The sequence below is a fragment of the Melopsittacus undulatus genome, chromosome 2, assembly GCF_012275295.1.
Source record: "Melopsittacus undulatus isolate bMelUnd1 chromosome 2, bMelUnd1.mat.Z, whole genome shotgun sequence".
NCBI classification, from domain to species: Eukaryota; Metazoa; Chordata; class Aves; order Psittaciformes; family Psittaculidae; genus Melopsittacus; species Melopsittacus undulatus.
Genome location: NC_047528.1, coordinates 22,432,472 through 22,450,214, shown reverse-complemented (window position 1 = coordinate 22,450,214; position 17,743 = coordinate 22,432,472). Strand labels below are relative to the sequence as shown.

The 17,743-nt window shown below is 39.0% G+C and overlaps 1 protein-coding gene across 2 annotated transcripts in view; it reads left to right on the top strand.

The window, feature by feature from the left end:
- STARD13 (StAR related lipid transfer domain containing 13) overlaps positions 1-17,743 on the top strand; it is a 253,710-nt gene that overhangs the window by 85,825 nt on the left and 150,142 nt on the right. The window contains exon 5 of one of the 2 annotated variants that reach the window (XM_034059954.1): positions 16,794-16,798. The exons of the other annotated variant lie outside the window; for it this stretch is intronic. Within the exon in view, the coding sequence (XP_033915845.1) occupies positions 16,794-16,798 (5 nt within the window). The remainder of the gene's footprint in view (positions 1-16,793; positions 16,799-17,743) is intronic. 2 annotated transcript variants of the gene reach the window in all.

The following is a 17,743-nucleotide window of genomic DNA, read 5'->3' as shown; positions in this document are numbered from 1 at the left end:
ATATAGTAGCGTGCTTGTGTATTTGCTGATGCATTGTAATGTAGTCTGGAGCAGATAGCAATGGGCTGGCAAGGAAGATGGTGCACTGCAGTAATTCAATAAAATCCTCATGTGACCTTGGCCATTTTAGAAGTACTGCATGGATAATTGTGCATCCTTGGCTGATACATTACAAAAGTCAGAGGTAGTTGTGGTCCCAGGGCTTTAATGAATAGCCTGATTCTGCAGTGTTTGTCCAGGCACAATGCTCATTGACTTCAAGGAGAGGTCTCCGTAGTGTAAGAAACTAGCACTGTGCTATATAGTAGCTGTATATGACCAACTGCCAACAAAGCGAACGATTCTGGGAACTGAGAGGGAGGTGCAACTTCATCTTGTTAGAAACTGCAGGTGCTTGATTCACCACCAGATCAAACCCACGTACAGTTGTTCCCACTGGTTACATATTTTTATGTTTCCTTGGTTGTAGAAAGTTTTATGCTCATGTTTATATTTTACCTTTGCTGCAGTCCCTGGGTAGGAGTTATGAGTTAATCGTGCTGTAAACAGGCAAATAGATGTGGCTCAGAGAACCATAACCTGTACTGGGATTTTCCTCTTGCTCATGGGGAGATGGAGAAGGTGATCTCTTTCAACCTTTCACATGCCTCAGATGCCTGGCAAGTGCACTGGAGGTGGAGCTGAGGCATGAGCCCCCTTGTCCCATCGTCTGCAGGGAAGAGAAGCAGCAGCATTTGGCAGCCCCTCCCAAGACCTAGCAGAGGTCTCATGCTGTCATTACTCCAGCTACAAAAGTTTACCCAAGATGAGAACCTGACCTTAAATAACTGGGGAAAATAAAACATCCTCATCCAATGATCCCATACATTTACTAGAAAGCAGAGTGTGATCCCTTAGACATGTGTCCAACACAAAGCAGAGATGCTTACTTTGCACTGAAAAAGGAGCAGGCTGCTTTCCTCAGCAGTGGTACAGTGGAAGTAAACTAGTGGATAAACCCAACTATTTGGTGGTCTTGGCCTGCTCAAATTAGAAGTAGAAAGACTTGGTGCTTTTTCTGCATTTAGTGCTTCAGAGTTCTGCATTCAGTGCTTCTTCAGAGTGCTTCATTTGTCTCTTGTTCTAACTTGTGTACAGTGCCAGTTTGGCTCCCAAAATGAGGCACTGAGATTGCCACTTCCTGCCTACATGTTCCTTTCATAATCAGAAATGATAGAACAAACCCATTCTTTGTTCTTCTGAAAGGCAAATTTTCACTACTCAACTTCTACTGATGTATTGGAGCAGCTGAGGGCAAACTGTGATCCTCGGCTTTGAAAAGCAAGAGGAAAACGAGAACCCTTACTATGTATATCTCAGGATATGGCTGTTTCTAAAAAGAAGACCCAACCAAAAACAACAACCCCCAAGAAAAACAAAACCAAACAACAAACAACAGAAGTGAAGATTAAAAACCGTATATGTTTACTGTTTTAGTATGTGAATTACAGACAAAAGCTTGATCTGTTAAGAAATACTCTGAATTTTATATAAGATGCTTTAGAAATCATGAAGCAGTAATGTATAAAGGCACTTTAGACACATAGTAATATTCAATGTCATTCTAAATATCTCCCTTCATTTCCCTGCTCAGTAGTTCTTTCTGTAACTTTGATTTTCCATCAACATTTTTAATAAGAAAGAAAAATATTGAAAAGTCAAGAGCTGATTAATGTTAAAAATAGTATCTAGTCAATAACTGTACAAAATATAGGTGGCTTCAGAATGAAGGTATTATAAACATTTTTCCTACCTCCTTTTTGAGAGCTTAGAGCTGAGCACTAAAGGGCTGATAGATGAGCTTGGGTTTGTAACTACTCTTAAGACATGACAGGAACCTTGCTGTAAATGGCAATCTGATGCAAATTGATAAATTGCTTTAAAGTTTTGCCTTTGTTGGAATTAGGGGGTGTTGGTTTCCAGTAACTAAGGTCAGCCATTAGGATTGTCAAGTGTTTTTCTTCTGTGACTGAACAAATGTCTTGCAAAGGTTGCAAACAGCAGCCATATTCAGCTCCATTGAATCTGAGCAAACAACTTTCTTTAAGCTGGCATTTTCCAAGAGTTATGTCAGAGGCTACATTTTGGCATTTAATGTTATTACAAAAGTAACAAATGCCTGGAAAAATTTCACTGAATTATAAAAAAATCTAGTATACCTGTTTTGTGTTTCAATTACACCTTTCCTTTAGACCTCTCTGGTAGCTACTGTGCAAGATATGTCCTTGTATTTTATTTCCTGGGCAAGGTTTAACTTCAAATGTTTGAAGATTAGACATTTTAAAGTTCATAAGTACCAAAATGAATCTTTAGTTTTGTATCATTCTAACTAAGCATTACAGCTCTGACACACGCACATGGAAGAAAGAACAACATTGTAGGAGTCCTTTGTTTGCACAGAAACTATTTCTAATGGGTAGCAGTTCCTGCAATTTTAGTGTTTCTCATTCGAAAACATTTCCCTCATGTAACAGTTCTCTAGGTTCTTTTTTTTTTTTTCTTCTATTTAACCATTTAGGATCAATTCCCAACGATTAAGGTTTTGTGCTGTACTGGAGTGACATGTAGCTCCTCTCTGAAAAGCTCAGGACACAAGATCGATTCTACTCTGTTTCTTTTTTTGCAAGTCAGGCAGGCAAACACAGAGAAATGCTTCTGGCTGGAACATATGTTTAATCTAAGTTATTTGGGGCAATAAAGCTATTGAACAAAGCAACCAACTTCTGACCTTTTGCAACATAAGACCTTTTGTTGGAATCAGTCAGACCATGCCACTGTTTCATGCTGCTGAATAACCTGCCATGGTGCAACCTCTGCACAGAGGAGATGACAAAAAGACACAGGATCTTTGTAGCTGTGACTGGCTATGGCCAGAGATACCAGTTTCCATTTCCATGAGCACCAGAGAGATGAAACGTTTTACTGCTGCTCATATTAGAGTTGAATGCAGGATCTCAACATGTTGCAGGTGAGTAATAACCACATTAACTTCAAAGAAGTAATCACTACATAAGCTTCTCCCAAAATATAATGGGACCACTAGAGGAGGACAAAGAGCTGTGTAGTGTTAATGTCAACTACAGGGGCACCTTCCTAAGAAACAGGAGAGTTGCTTTAGCAAGCTTTTCAAGTGAAAACTATCCACTCTCTGCTCTTCCTGTTGTCTGTATTAGATTCCATCCAGGCCAGCAAGTTGCTATGACAGAAATGCACATAGAGATGCTGGTATTTATTGAGCACTCAGCACAAGGAGAAAACAAATTAGTAATTTCCACCATGCTGTCAAGCCACAGCTGAAATGCGGCAACAGGAGGAGGCCAGAGCTTCATAGGCATGCAAGCCATCCCATGTATAATTCCATTGCATGTAATGGCATTTGTCTGTTGTGATTTTGTCTCTGTGTCTTCATGAGGGCAGAGCAGTAAGAAAGGCAAATGCAAGAAAACAGACAGCCAGAAGGCTGCATTAGAGTTGGGTATTATTAAGTCACAGAACCATAGAATACCAAGTTAGAAGGGATCTCAAGGATCATCTGCTCCAACCTTTCTAGGAAAAGCATGACCTAAACTAGAATGTCCCAGCACTCTGTCCAGCCAAATCTCAGAAGTATCGAATGATGGGGAATTCACCACTTCCCTGGGGAGTTATTCCAATGGCTGGTTGTTCTCATTGTGAAAAATTTTCCTCCTTTGTCCAGTGGGGCTCTCCCCAGGAGTAATTTGTGTCTATTACCCCTCATCTTTTCCATGTGACTTCCTGTAAAAAGGTACTCTCCGTCTTCTTTGCAACCACCCTTTAAATATTGGAACATGGTGGTAAGGTCTCCCGTGAGCTGCCTTTTCTCAAAGCTAATCAAGCCCAGTTCTCAGCCTTTCTTCCTACAGCGGGCTTCCCAGCCCCTTGATCATCTCTGTGGCCTTCCTCTGGACCCTCCCCAGCCTGCCCACATCTTAGTGGGGATCATAGCAGGGACCAAAACTGAACACAAAATTCTTGGTGTGGGCTGACAAGAGCCAAGTAAAGTAGGAAAAGATGGGTACAGTGGGATCTGAAGTGGATCTGAAACTGCTGTTCTGGCCTTGGTGAAGTGTTGGCTTTTGACGTGGGGTCTAAGAAGGTAATGGCTTTAAGCTTTTGTTTGAAATTTGTTTATATTAGGTACATACCTACCCTGGCATATTGCTTGATTTCCAAGGCTATTGGGTATCTCAGGACAATTTGTTCTAAAGCAAGAGGACAACTTTTTCCCTGATGTAATTCTCCTGAAAACTAATGGGTTTACGTCACAGTTGGCATACACATCGATTCAGTGATGGTTTAAAGTTAAGCAGTGTACTGAGCAGTTAAGAAGCTGCCTGGTGCACTCTGTGCACAGCATAGGTCTGCCCGATGATCACCATGCAGTTTTTCAGTATGAGCTGCAAATTTTTTAAATAGGAACAAACGACTGTGAAGTGTGCAATGTTTGCAGTTTGGTTTGGATGACTTCTATGTGGAAATATAAAAGGAAATGCTAACTTTATTTTAAGCAAAGTTGAGGAAAAATTAATTAATTCCACAAACTACAACTGGTGATAACATATATATATGTGTGTGTGTGTGTGTATATTCTTTTATTATTATTACATGAGCCCTTTCAGTTATCATTTTCTATGGCTTACTAATAACTTTCATTTTCTGGAATTCTTAGCTTACTGGAGGTCTAAAGATATATCCTTACTAAAATATATGATTGCATGTATTATGTAATTCACACTAAGATAACACTTCCTTGTGAGAAAAGCTTATTTATAAAAGTCAGGAAAATGCCCGTCCATAAATAAGACTGAAGATATTAGATAGGTTGAATGGTTTTCAATTCCATATTTGTTGATTTCCTTTTAAATGTCTTTAATTCTGAGAAGATAACTGATTCTAGCATCGAGTCTCGCAGGTTTATCCTGTAGAATATTAAGGATTCTTCCTTTGTAGAACTTGTGTCAGCTGCAGTCACCAGCCACTTGGTGGGGTTAGGATCAGTCTCTTAATGATGCATTTATACCTGCATAGAAAATTATTTATATCTGTAAAGAAAAAAAAAATAAATCTCCACCTTTTGCAGCATTTCAGAATCAAACAATTCCTCTATGTAGCTGAGGAAATGAGAAGCTCAGTAACATCATATTTCATAAAATATATATAGTTCTTTTAGCAAGGTCTTAAAACTACAGTTTACTTGGACTGCTATTTAATATTTTTAAATTGTTGGTACTGAGGTAGTAACAATGGGCCTCAGTCCTGGAGTAGTGTCCTTCTGAGCACCATACAGGCAGAATGGGAGTTCTTCCCTCACAAACCTTACAGCCTAAGATTACAATCAGTGTTTTTTTGTACAAAAGTTAAAACATTTACATTTTTTTTCTAATTCAACATTCAAATCATTTGTCAAGAGCTTATTTTCATGTGTGTTGGTCCATGAGCTGATTGGTGCTCAAATGTCGGTCCCCATCCTGCTGGCTGCTCTTTGCTCTGTCCTTTGCCTATGCTGAGTTTGCCACCAGAAGGAACTCAGGTTAGTGCTGTGGTTGTATGGAGAGCATCCATATCTACTCATGCACACCAGACCACTCAACCGAGATCTTAATATAGTCTCAGCCAGCAGCAGGTCAAGGCTTCTTGGTATAGAAAAGCTAAGGTCCAGGGTGTTGGTGGTCCACTGCTGCCAAAGACAGAAGGATCTGAGGTGCAACAATAGGAAGAGACACTCAGGGAACTATTTCTTCTGTGCCTGATTCCCAAAGCAGTGGAGAGGGAATATAGAAAGGAATAATTACAACATCCCACAGACTGGGGATGTTGTAAACCCAACTGGTCTTCCTTACAGCTTTTCCCTGCATTACTTGTCTATCTATGCCAGACATCCTGCCCATGGCAGGGGGGGTTGGAACTAGATGATCTTGAGGTCCTTTCCAATCCTAACTATTCTATGATTCTATGATCCATGAAGAGAAGCCCCTGGCTTCGATTTCCATGGTCTTTTAGTAGGCAAAGCATGCACAGGGTCATAGGCACTCAGACATCACTAGCAGACTGAAGATGTTGTCACCTTTTTGTTTTATAAACATATAGCACATAAAGTTAGCTTTGCTTTTCACACTCTTTTCTTGTTGGCTCACCAATATGTTAGAACCTTCAGTTTACAGCTCTCTGGACTCTCATTTGGTTACAAAAGTGAGAGTTTCCAAAGTTAAACTAAACTTCTGCTGTATGTTTTCACCTATTTATAAGACAGACAGAACTAGTGCAGCACAGTCAATGGCTGGATGATGTATTGGAGAACTCAGAATATTCAGTAATGTAATTTCAAATACACCTTTTTATTTGTTGCTTTTGTTGCTGTGCTTCTCTTCAAAAGCTCCATATCATGGAATTTTTCAAGCAGTACTATATAGGGTTGATATCCAGAGTATTAAGCTGCACATAGGTAAGTGTGTACATATAGAAATATGTGAGGGTGCTTCTCACTTGCTGTGATGTGTCCATGGAACACTGATGTAATTATAGTATATTGTGCTTCCTTAGGTCTTGATAGACCCTGTGTCTTATGATCTTATGTCCCTGGGGTGGATATAACTTTAATCTTAAAGTGTTCATTTGCAATGGCTTCACTTTATTCTTACACAACACAATTAGGATGGGCACAGAAAAGTCCTTTCCAGTGGTTTTGTTCCACTGGGTTTGATCCTTCTTTTACTGGAGCCTGGGGCATACTGTCCTTGACAACGTCAACAGAGGCCAAGTGAAGTGATGGAAGTACTGGAGTTCTGTTGTATAGGGCTGCGGGATTGTCGAGTATGCGTTGCTGTCCTCTGGAAACAAAGCCACCTTTGCTTACAGCCCTAGGCTTATTTCATCATTATCCTTTTAGATGTTACAGAAAAGCAGCTCCTGGTTTTTGACAGGAAACACTCCCCCACACCCACTTTAGACCCTTTCCTTCTCGTTGCCTCCTCTCCCGTGAGCAAAAGCTTTGTCAAGAGGCACATTTGTTTGGGCCTGGAACAGAGCAGCTGATACTCAGCTAGTTATTTTGATTGCCTGGCTGGTAGGGTTGGGGGAACAGATAATGTCAAGATTTCCTCTGCATTCCAGATCTGTTTTCCTCCTACAGTTAGCAGGCGGCGAGTGTGACTTTTCCCACTCAGCTTTTCCCACAGTCAGTAAGACTTATCTGACAATGGAGTTAGTGTCAACTGTCCAAAACTAACTAGGAGATATCTTCCTTTCACCACTCCTGTGCTGTTATTGCTTATCAATGTCACTCTCCAGCTTAAATGACTGGTTAATTCACAGACATACTGAGACAAATTCTCTTCTGTTGCAGCTCCATTGATTTCACTAGAGTTACACTGTGAATAAGTTTGGCCATAGGTGTCTGCAAAGCACAAGTGGTAGGAATGTGATGCTAACAGAGGCAAGAGACTTGCGACAGTCAAAACAAAAAGGAAGCCCTAAGCTTTGGCAAGATTCCCATTTCAAATTTCTGGAGTGTGATACAACAAGGTGTTCATGTTTTACAGCTGGTGCTGCAAGAGAAAAGTTGTTGCTGAACAGAAAAACAATTCCAGTGTCTCCACATCAAAACACAGCCCATGTTAAAAAAGAACAAAAGGAGAAATAAGTCATAGGATTTCCAAACACAAATTCCATTGAAAAACGTGAGGATTGTGCTTTTAAATCTATTAGAGACTTTAAAAATTACTAGAATGAAACCAAAACATACTTAAACTGAGATTTTTCAGTTGATCCTGCAGTGGCTAACTTCTGAAATTCTATTAAAATTCCACAGAAACAGGAAACATGAGATGGAATTGATACCTACAGCTTTACGTACAGTCTAAGGTGGCTTTCTAAGTACTTGTTCTGTCAATGACAGGAGAGAAGCATTTTCAGAGTGTGACATCTTCTCCAGCTGGATCAAGTCCCCCTCGTGGTTCTGCGAGCTCTCTAAAGCCATGCATAACACTCCCTCTCTACCCTTGCAATCAAAACAATTTCTTGCTTTTCCTTCTGCTGGTTAATGGACCTATCATGATCTATCATGACATCCCCATGGGTTGTGTCTCTTTGTCTGGCTGAAGACTAAGAATCTTTCTTGGTATTAAGAAGCAAGGTTTAAAAGCTGAAGACCAAAAACTGAACTTCCAGATACCTGTTTATGCCTTTAAATAAATCACCTGATTTTCAGAAAGGATTTCAGAAGTGGCTGATGAGTGGTAAGCACTTCTGAAAATCACACAGGGAATTAGGGTGTAAGATTTAGGGACATAGTTTTTAAAATCATGACTCTTTTGTGCCTGGGCAAAGTATTTCCAGATTTAGTGCCTGGATATGAGTGCATTCTGTAGTCATCTTTGCAAACAAGAAGCAGTTTCAGAAATCGAGATAAAAATGGAAGTGTTGGAATACACTCATCAGTTCAGCTGTCCAAGGCCACTAGAATGATACCCATATTTAAAGATGAAGTCATTGAGGGCAGCAAAAATAATTACAGCTTCCCATATTAATTATCATATATGTCTCTGAAAAAAAACCCGAAGCAAACTACAGTATGCCCAGAGGAGAATACATATGTAGGAACCAGTGTTGCTTTGTAAAAGAAAAGAGAAACAGCTTTTTCACAGAAAAACAGGAAGAGATAAAATTTATCTAGGTTTTCCAAACTAATATTCCAGCAGTCTTAAAAAAAGAGAAGAAAGAACGTGAGAAATCAGTGTGGGAAGGAAATTTTGGTCATAGCACATAAACTTTATAAAAGATCCAAAGACATCCAAATTAAACTTGTCAGTTTTCAGAATGAAGAGAGGCTAATAATAGGTTGCCTAGAAGACTTTTACTGGGACAAGTATCATTTAAAGCTTCATTATCTTGACAAGTGAATGAACAGATGGCAAAATCTGTAGCAAACTCAAGATTTCCTGGGGTACTAAAGATTAGAAAGATTTCTGAGAACCAAATTCAAATCATCAAAGTGAGGTGGTCTGATATCCTCAAAGCAGGTGGGATTTCAATTTCCTTAAGTGTGAGGTAATGCTCAGGAATGATCTGAAGCGTTCACTGATATTGCATACTTAATGAAGTGTTACCAGTTCAGAAAAATACCCAGGCAACATTATGGACAGCTTAATTAAAACAGCTCAGTGAAAGCAGCTGTTCAATTTGCAGTGCTAGTTGTGAAAGCAAATAAAATGCTAATTCATATGGACCACAAAGAACAGTGTTGGTATTATTATAATGTCGTTGTATAAATTCAGGGAATTATATCACAGGGATGTCCAGCATTGTCAACATTATAAAACTGACTACAAAAAAGAAGAAGTCAGAGAAGTCAGTGAAGTATATGCATAGAAGATACAATCATTTTATTTATCTAATGAAAAAATGTTGCAGCACTGTACTCCCAGTTACCTTTAAGTCATGGGGATATCCAGTAAATGCAGGAGTCAAAATAAGTAGCCCCCTCATGTGCTGGAACCTGTTTCCCCAGTTAATGAGGATCATCAAATCAGCAAGAAACAGAGGGCTTTATGCTCACATTTTCCTAAGAAGAAACAGGGAAAGGGAAGTACCCACAGTATGTGAAATTTTTCAGTGAAGCATATGGATATTTTTGTGATTACTTCAGCAAGTCAAGAATTTCACCATTAATGTGAGATTGTCCCTGTCTTTGGTCTATATGGTGGTGGGTTATTTTTTGGTTTGGTTTGTTTTTTTTAAGAATGATTAGAGCAGTTCTTGTAGGAAGGGAGGCTGTCCCTGATGAAGAGACCTTGCATTTCATCAATTCTGCATTAAAAAAGTAATTTATACCTGTACAAAGCAGAATAAGACCCTACTGTTACTTTCTAGTACTGTATAGAACCCATTTTGCATTTATACTGCCCAGATATGATATGAGATGAGCTATAGGATGGGGGGAGGTGGATAAATCCAAATCTATATAGGATAATATCCTCATCTTTAAAGGAAGAGAATGTTTTCCAGATGAAATGGTATTTTTTTCTGACTTGACTGATAGCAGTGAACCACTTCAGACCATTACAAAACCATTCAGCAACATTTCAGAATACAAATTGGGAATAGCTTCCAATCTGAGGAATAAGAAAAGTAGGTTTTCGTATTTACTTAGTACACTTCTTTCACTTTTAGCAGTGACATTCACTAAAGTATTTTTAGGGCCTGATCTCTGAATATCTGATAACTTTTATGAAATCAACATGAAGGATTACTTAGAATAAGTATTCTCTCTCAGGTAAATGGAGAAAAAACTAACTGAATAAGATCGTGATGAGTTATAATTCCTTTAGCACCTACTCTCTGACCAATTTACATGGGTTTTTGTAATGTGAATTACAAAATTTTGTAATGTAAATTCAGAGAGGTTAAAAAAAACTCTCTGAAATGTAGAACAATCTTTGATAATTGCTACTGAATAGATTTATGTCAGCACAAAATGACAAAAGGCTGTTGAAGTGAGCCTGTGTGACAGAGTATAAATAATAACATGAGCAACATCTGTACCTGCAGCACCACAAAGGTGTTCCATAAGAATTTATTTCACTAGAAACCATTGCCACACTGAAATTACTTTGGAACCAGCAAGACATACAAGCGAAATAACTTTTTCTTGCCTTCTCCTTCATTTGCATGGCACTTAAGTGAAGTCAAAGGGAACTGTGTTTGCAGAGTCTCAAAAATGCGTCTGTTAATAACAAGAGGGGGAGTTGGGCCATCTAGAATAGAGTGTTCCAAGGGAGTACACAAGGGAGGTGAAGCCTGTTCTGTTCTTTCTAGAATCAACTTTTCAAGTAATACTAAATAAAAAAGATGTCTTTCTCTGGAAAGCAAGTGGTGGCATTATCAGTAGAAAGCAGTGGCTGTGACCTCTCTAGTCATTCTGGTCACATCACTGTACACAGCAGCAGGTGATGGGGAAACACCTCCTTAAGCTCTCTCTGCCTTTGGTATGCTGGGTCAACTGTAGAGTATTCCTTGCTATTGCATTTCTTGGAAATTAAATTGCTTTACCAAGTACTACTTTCAAAAGAGAGAAGAAAAACATCTTAGTATTTTCTAGCTTTCCCCCATGGTGTTTGATGTTACTATTTATATAATAGTAATTTAATGTCACTATCAAAATTCAGTTCTGTGAGAAGTAAATGGGTGCATAACAGATTTTTTACCTCTTGCATTCAGAAGTCAGAGTCTCTTTGAAAGACCACAATAAGTTATACTTTGCATGTTGGACTATTTAATGTGTCACAATCGGATTCTTTTACAGAGATTATAATTACACAGCAGCGCATCAGTGCTCTCATAAAGTCTACTATGCAGTAACACCTTATTGCTTACCTCTCTGTGCCTTTATGTAGTATAGTCCACACAAAAACATAACATTGCTTTGTTTCCAAGGTACTGAACCTTGAATGGAATTATACAATTATGTAAACCCCTTCGATGTACATGCAAAAGGCAGGGAAGGTGTAAGGAAAACTAATGTAAAGAAGATACAAATTTGGTGTCACGGGTATTTTTCAGACTTGCAGTTCACAGCTACGCTTTTGCCTACCTGATTATATGAAGACAATACTGCAGCAGTCTTCTTTTGATAATATTTTTCTCCAGCACTTTCTGTAAGGGTTTCAAGGGATGTACTACAGGCCTGTTCATGTTTCAAGCAAGAGAAGTAAAACTCTCAGCAGTTCACAGTAAACTGTTCTCCATGTAGCTCTAAAAACTGAAACTGGAGTTGTTACTGCTGACTTGTTAATATAACACAGACATCGACATTTCCTGGTTACTGTAAACACTGAAATGCTTTTGGAGTTAATGGAATACAGGTGCTGCCTGACACTACCAAAATGTTCTCACAGAAACAGGGACATTTTTGGATAGAAAGAGCTGCAGATCCACCTAGTCCAGCCCCTTCTTCACAGCATGAATATCCTGCTTCTCAGTGGGAATACCCAGATATGTTAAATGTCATGAAACAGGCATTCTTCCTGAGCTTAAGCTCCTTTATAGTCGCAGGAATGGCCGTATCGCTTAGTCCACTGGAACATAGTTCCAGAGCTGGGTGATGGAGTGGGCTTAGGCAGGCTCTGAGCGGCTGGGAAACCTTCCCAACAGGGCTGTGGGAAATGCTGCTTACAATCAAAATAGTCACCAGCCTTTGCTTCATGTGAGACTCAGACAATACTGTGAATAGTTTCTTCACTGTAGAAGCAACAAGAAACTTAAAATCAGACTTAATGATTCCAGATTTTGTAGAACTGCTTAGGTTAATAAGGGTCGGCTTGGGCCTATGCCAGCTTTTGATTCTGATCATTATAACCTGCCTACCTGAAATTCTGTCCCGTTGCAGCTGGCCACAACATTCTTTATTTCCTGTCCAAAAACATTAGTAGTGTTACATTTCAATTCTATTAAATATATATTTTAAAAATCTGTTAAATAAGTTAAAATAGTAGCTGTTTGACCAGTAATGAAGGCAATTCTGTAAAAATCCATAGGTTGCAATATATTGTTACTTGGCAATATGCTCCCAACAGGCAGTAGCCTGGATTATTAGGGAAGTGTGTGTGTACAAGAGTATTTGTGTATCTGAAAAAAAATTCTTACTCTTACAAATAAATTGGTTTGCAGAAAATTCCATTGCATTGTTGTTAGGCCCTGTTGTCAAGATTGATCATGTTTTCTTTTGTAATCCAGGAGTTATAAAAAACCAACAAGCTCCCAGGTCCCTGAACCAATATCCAGATATGGTGTGTGCTAAATTGCCACTGACTGCTGCAAGGCTTTTTTACACAAATGTTCCAATTATTTCTACTGTGATGGTAATAACAGTTGGAAGTTTGGGGAAAAAAAAAAGATCCTGGTTTACACAAGGCCCCAGTACAATATTAAGGAAATGAGCACTCTGAGAGCAAAGAAAGATGTAGTTTAGAATAATGTATTTTTGTCAAGCTCCTAAAAAGCAGGGGAAAAATTAGTCACCAGAAGCTGCAATGAGAGGAACAGAGTCAATAATCTATACTGAGACATTTCGTGCTTCAGCATAGCTGCTCACTTTTTCAGGGGCATTTATTGCCTAAAAATTTCAAGTTCTGCTCCAGTAAAAAAACACTGTATCTACACACATAGTTGTCTAATAATTGAAGAATTGGCTGTTTCTATAGGGACTGGCTTTGCCCAGCCCAGGCTTTTATATCTGCAACATACTATGTTATAAAGATGTCCACAGAGCATTTTATAAACTAAAGGAAGTGAAGTTTATTGGCACTTGGTTTATTTTCTCCATTCTTCTCTGCTGAGAAATGTGCAAGGGCTTTTGTGGCTGCAGTTCTTCAGAATTTCAGCTGAGGTACCAGCTTTCTTGTCTACTGTTCAGTAGAAGTGCTCTGTTCACTCTGACAATGATCCATTCAATGATTATTGTGTTCACTTACCTCCTGGTTCCCTTTTTCATCATTCTTACAAAACAGAGCATCCTCTACCTGTCACACAGGCCTTCACCTGGAGTTCATAATTCTCCTGTCACAACTTAGGCTGAGTTAAGGAGACTAGATGGGAGAAGTAGGGGGATTATTAAAAAATATTCTATAAGAGCTAGATACAACCAGGATGTGAGATGAAGAGTAAAGTCCAAGTTAAGGTTAGCCAGAATGTGAAAATCCTGCTCCATGGTAAAACCAGGAAAGTGGCAGTTATTTTCCAGAAAAACTGGTATTTCTTTAATCTTCATTCTGTATGGAATTATTTTTTGTCAGAAGGAATTTTCTAGGTGAAAATTCGTGGTTGCTGTATGAAAAACTTTCATCCCATGTTTACCATCTCATCTTTGTTCTAACATACTTTTCCTTGATAGACATAATCTGGTCCACTTCAGTGCATCCCAAATGCAAATACTCTGGCAGTTCACTGCTCTTACTATTTGCTGAAGGTCATCCTGCCTTTATGTTGTATCAGGTGGAGGCTACTTGGCTTAAGGCTGAGGACCCTTCCCATTTGTTCAGTATTAAAAGCTGGATCCCCACAGTCTGTCTGTATGGGATACCAACTTTCATTGTTTACTCAATACATTTTCAAACCTACATTTGCACACTTTCTCTACAAGTGCCCCTCATGCTTGGGAGTTGGTCCTCTGAATATATATAAAGATACCACATTAACTTCCTTGGAGACCCTCTTGCTAACTCACTTTGCATCAGTCCCTCCAAAAAATAATTATGGTGTGCTAACACCAGTAATTGTTGTGCTGGCCAGTATTGCTTTATTGTTCTCTTGTACTCCACCCTTCCTACCCCATTAGCTCTTCTCTCCACTGGTGCCTTGTTTAATATTTAGTTTGTAATCTCCTGAGGGCAAACATTGTACTTTTGTTCCATCCAGTTTCTGGTTTTAAGTGCTTTGATAATGCAGTTTATTAATAAGAATAATAATAAATTGTCATCCTCTGTACGAACAGAAGAAAAGCTTAATTCCCCACCACCCCCTCCATGCCAGTTTTAGCAAAGGAGAGGGAGCACAGTCAAACAGCAGATACATTGTTACTGTAGTCTATATCTGAGCATACTTAAAGCCTTTTCACAGTGAATACCGCAAGAAGTCCCGTTTACTTCAGCATTAATCACTGTGAACAAAAGTGAAAGAATTTGGCCCTGACTAATGAAAGCCAGCAGTGCTCTGCTGCTGGCAAAGTGCGGAGCCATCCTTTCCCAGCACTTCAGAAAGCTGAAATGGAGAAGGATGAACAGATAGGTGCCAAACTCTTGATAATCTGGGAAAGAATGAAACTGCTTTATAATTGATCCTCATTAAAGCTACCTTAAAATGATGATAATTTGCATATATAAATAACAAGCAAGGAGAAAAGTGCCAGGGAACAAGCTGGAACATTTTGTCCTCGTTCACAATGATTCTTATTTTTCTCTATCCAAAATGTTTGTTTGTTTACTTAGATGTCAAAGAGGACACCTACTCATATGCCCTTGGTGCTTTTCATATAACTTCCACTGCAGAATTAGTATGCAGTTAACTGCAGTCTGCTATTAGGAAAACAAGCAATGGAAAACCTCAAATTTTGTCTTCCTTTCCAGTGGTAACCCAGACTTGCAACATCACACTCAGGACATTTAGCCTGTGATAGAAAACAAATTCCAGAGCTCTAGGACCCCCAAAAAGATAAAGATCATTACCAAAGTTATAAATATTACTTGATGGATTTGTATCTAGGCTGCCTGAGCTAATACTCGAAGCTAAAAAAGCACAGAAATGCCATTTTGAGAATAACAAACTTTGAGAAGCGTCATTAATTCGGAGTCCATTCCTGAAGAATTGGATGTATTATAAAATTTGGTAATGCCCTGATTAGCATCAGACTGCATCAGTGATGTTGCAGTACTAATTGACAGGGATGCTGGTGAGTGACTATTCATTAAGGACTGTAGTGATAGGACAAGGGGTAACGGGTTGAAACTTAAACAGCAGAGGTTTAGACTGGATATAAGGAAGAAATTCTTTACTGTGAGGGTGGTGAGGCACTGGAATGGGTTGCCCAGGGAGGTAGTGAATGCTCCATCCCTGGCAGTGTTCAAGACCAGGTTGGATGAAGCCTTGGGTGGCATGGTTTATTGTGAGGTGTCCCTGCCCATGGCAGGGGGGTTGGAACTAGATGATCTTGAGGTCCTTTCCAATCCTAACTATCCTATGATTCTATGATTTCCTTTTTCTTATTACTGGTCTTTAAGAGATACAAGTGTTCATTAAACAGCACACAGTAACCAAGGATGTACTCTCCTCACATTTTGCTCTGCAAGACATATCCAGTTTTGTTCTTCTACAAGCAGACAAATATTATGAACTGGTTAAACTAACAAAAAAATACTGATTAAGTGTAATTAAAGCCTAGAGGGAGGAAAAAGAAATTGTACTTTCATCATAGCCTTTGCAAATGGCAAACCAAGACATAGTCACTTTCTTATTTTCTTAGGCCCGATTCTCTTTTTACCAGATGCATGGGAGTTTTTACAGTGACTTTATTAGGACTAGATCAGACTGTATAATGGTATCTATAACAAATTAAAACCCCACTGCTAATTAGAAGCCAGATTACTATGTAGTATCAATTAACTTGGTGTTTAATTACCATGGTGATTAGGAAGAACTATAAATTGCTAAATATATAATTGGGACATCAGACTTCTGTGCCCCGGTGGCATAAGAACATGGGTGTAATTAGCTTGGATTTTCCCTCAATATTTTACATGTTTGCAAGATTTTAAGACAAACAAATACCATTTTCATTCCTGTCAATGTTATGGGAAAAGACAAATATCATAGTTCAGCTTCTTTTAGTGTAACTGGGAATTTTCCCTTTTCTGTTCATCATATAGTGTTTCCACTGCAATTATTGTAAGCAGAACCATTTTGTGAAGACTAGTATAAGCAGGAAAATCTCTGTTTCCACAGTTTCTGTGTAAAATGTGCTTTTCTTTCCCCCAGAAATTTTATCCATCTTGTTCAGGATGTCAAAATGTTTCAAGCTGTAGAAAAAAGCAGTGATCTGTTGGGTACTTATGCACTTAACCAACGGATGAAAATGCGTGGAGGGAGAGCATAATTTTACCATTTAGTCACGCTTTCTAACATCCTAAAAGGAAGTGAAACATCTTTGACCTACAAATGATCCCTAACACATACCTTTCTTCAAGCAGGTTGTGTAGAACAGCTCCTGTAGCAGCAGTAACTACTACTACTAAGTGTAATACATCAAAAATACCTGTGTTGGTAACTCGATTTCTGAACAGCTGACTATGATTAAAGGCATAAAATAGGAATAGGCCAGTTGCTGCATGAGTTACTTTTTCACTACTCAAGAGCACTGCTTTCTTTGAGGAGAAAAGTACAGCATCTGATCTTGCTGCTGGATTGAGTTTTCCACAATAAAGTACTTGAAATTAGTGAGACTTTTGTAAGTACCTGCCACAGAGTTTGGTCTAGGCTTGCCAATTCAGTTCTGCTGCTGATTATGAAATACAGCCAGATCTCTTGAGTTTATCTTAATAACCTGTGATGAGATAACATGGTATTAGCAGTTGTTAGCATCTCATTGTGAATTAACTGCTTTCAGTAAACCTGGATTTCTAGGGGCATTTTTGATAAAGTAACATTTCCAGAAATGGTATAGAAGGGAACAGAATATCTTTTGTTGTATCACATTCTGGCCATCACAGAAAGCAACTGAAGAAAGGAAGATCTATCTTCCAGACAGGCTGGACACAGTAAAAAGGCACATTCAAGCGTGGCTGCCAGAAGAGCACTGTCGAAGGTTACAGTACCAACTGACATGGCCTGTTGTTTGTGGGTAGTGACACAGCAGTATGATACAAAATCTTCAAAACTGATTTTATGATTTAACCTTTAAACCGTGTGTCACTAATGAACTTTATAGGGCAGCTGAGCACAATGTCAGAAATTAATTTCTCATCTCTACCTGGTTCCTAGCGGATAGGAGTGCATGGCAGAAAACAGGCATCATAGGTCTGATGTACCAGTAATGGCTGTGTTGACAGGGAATTAAATAAAGTGAGGCAGAGGTCAGAGGCAGATTTAGGGGAAGAGAAGCTGATTGTAGGAACTGTAATCCTCTCTTCTCCCATTAGCA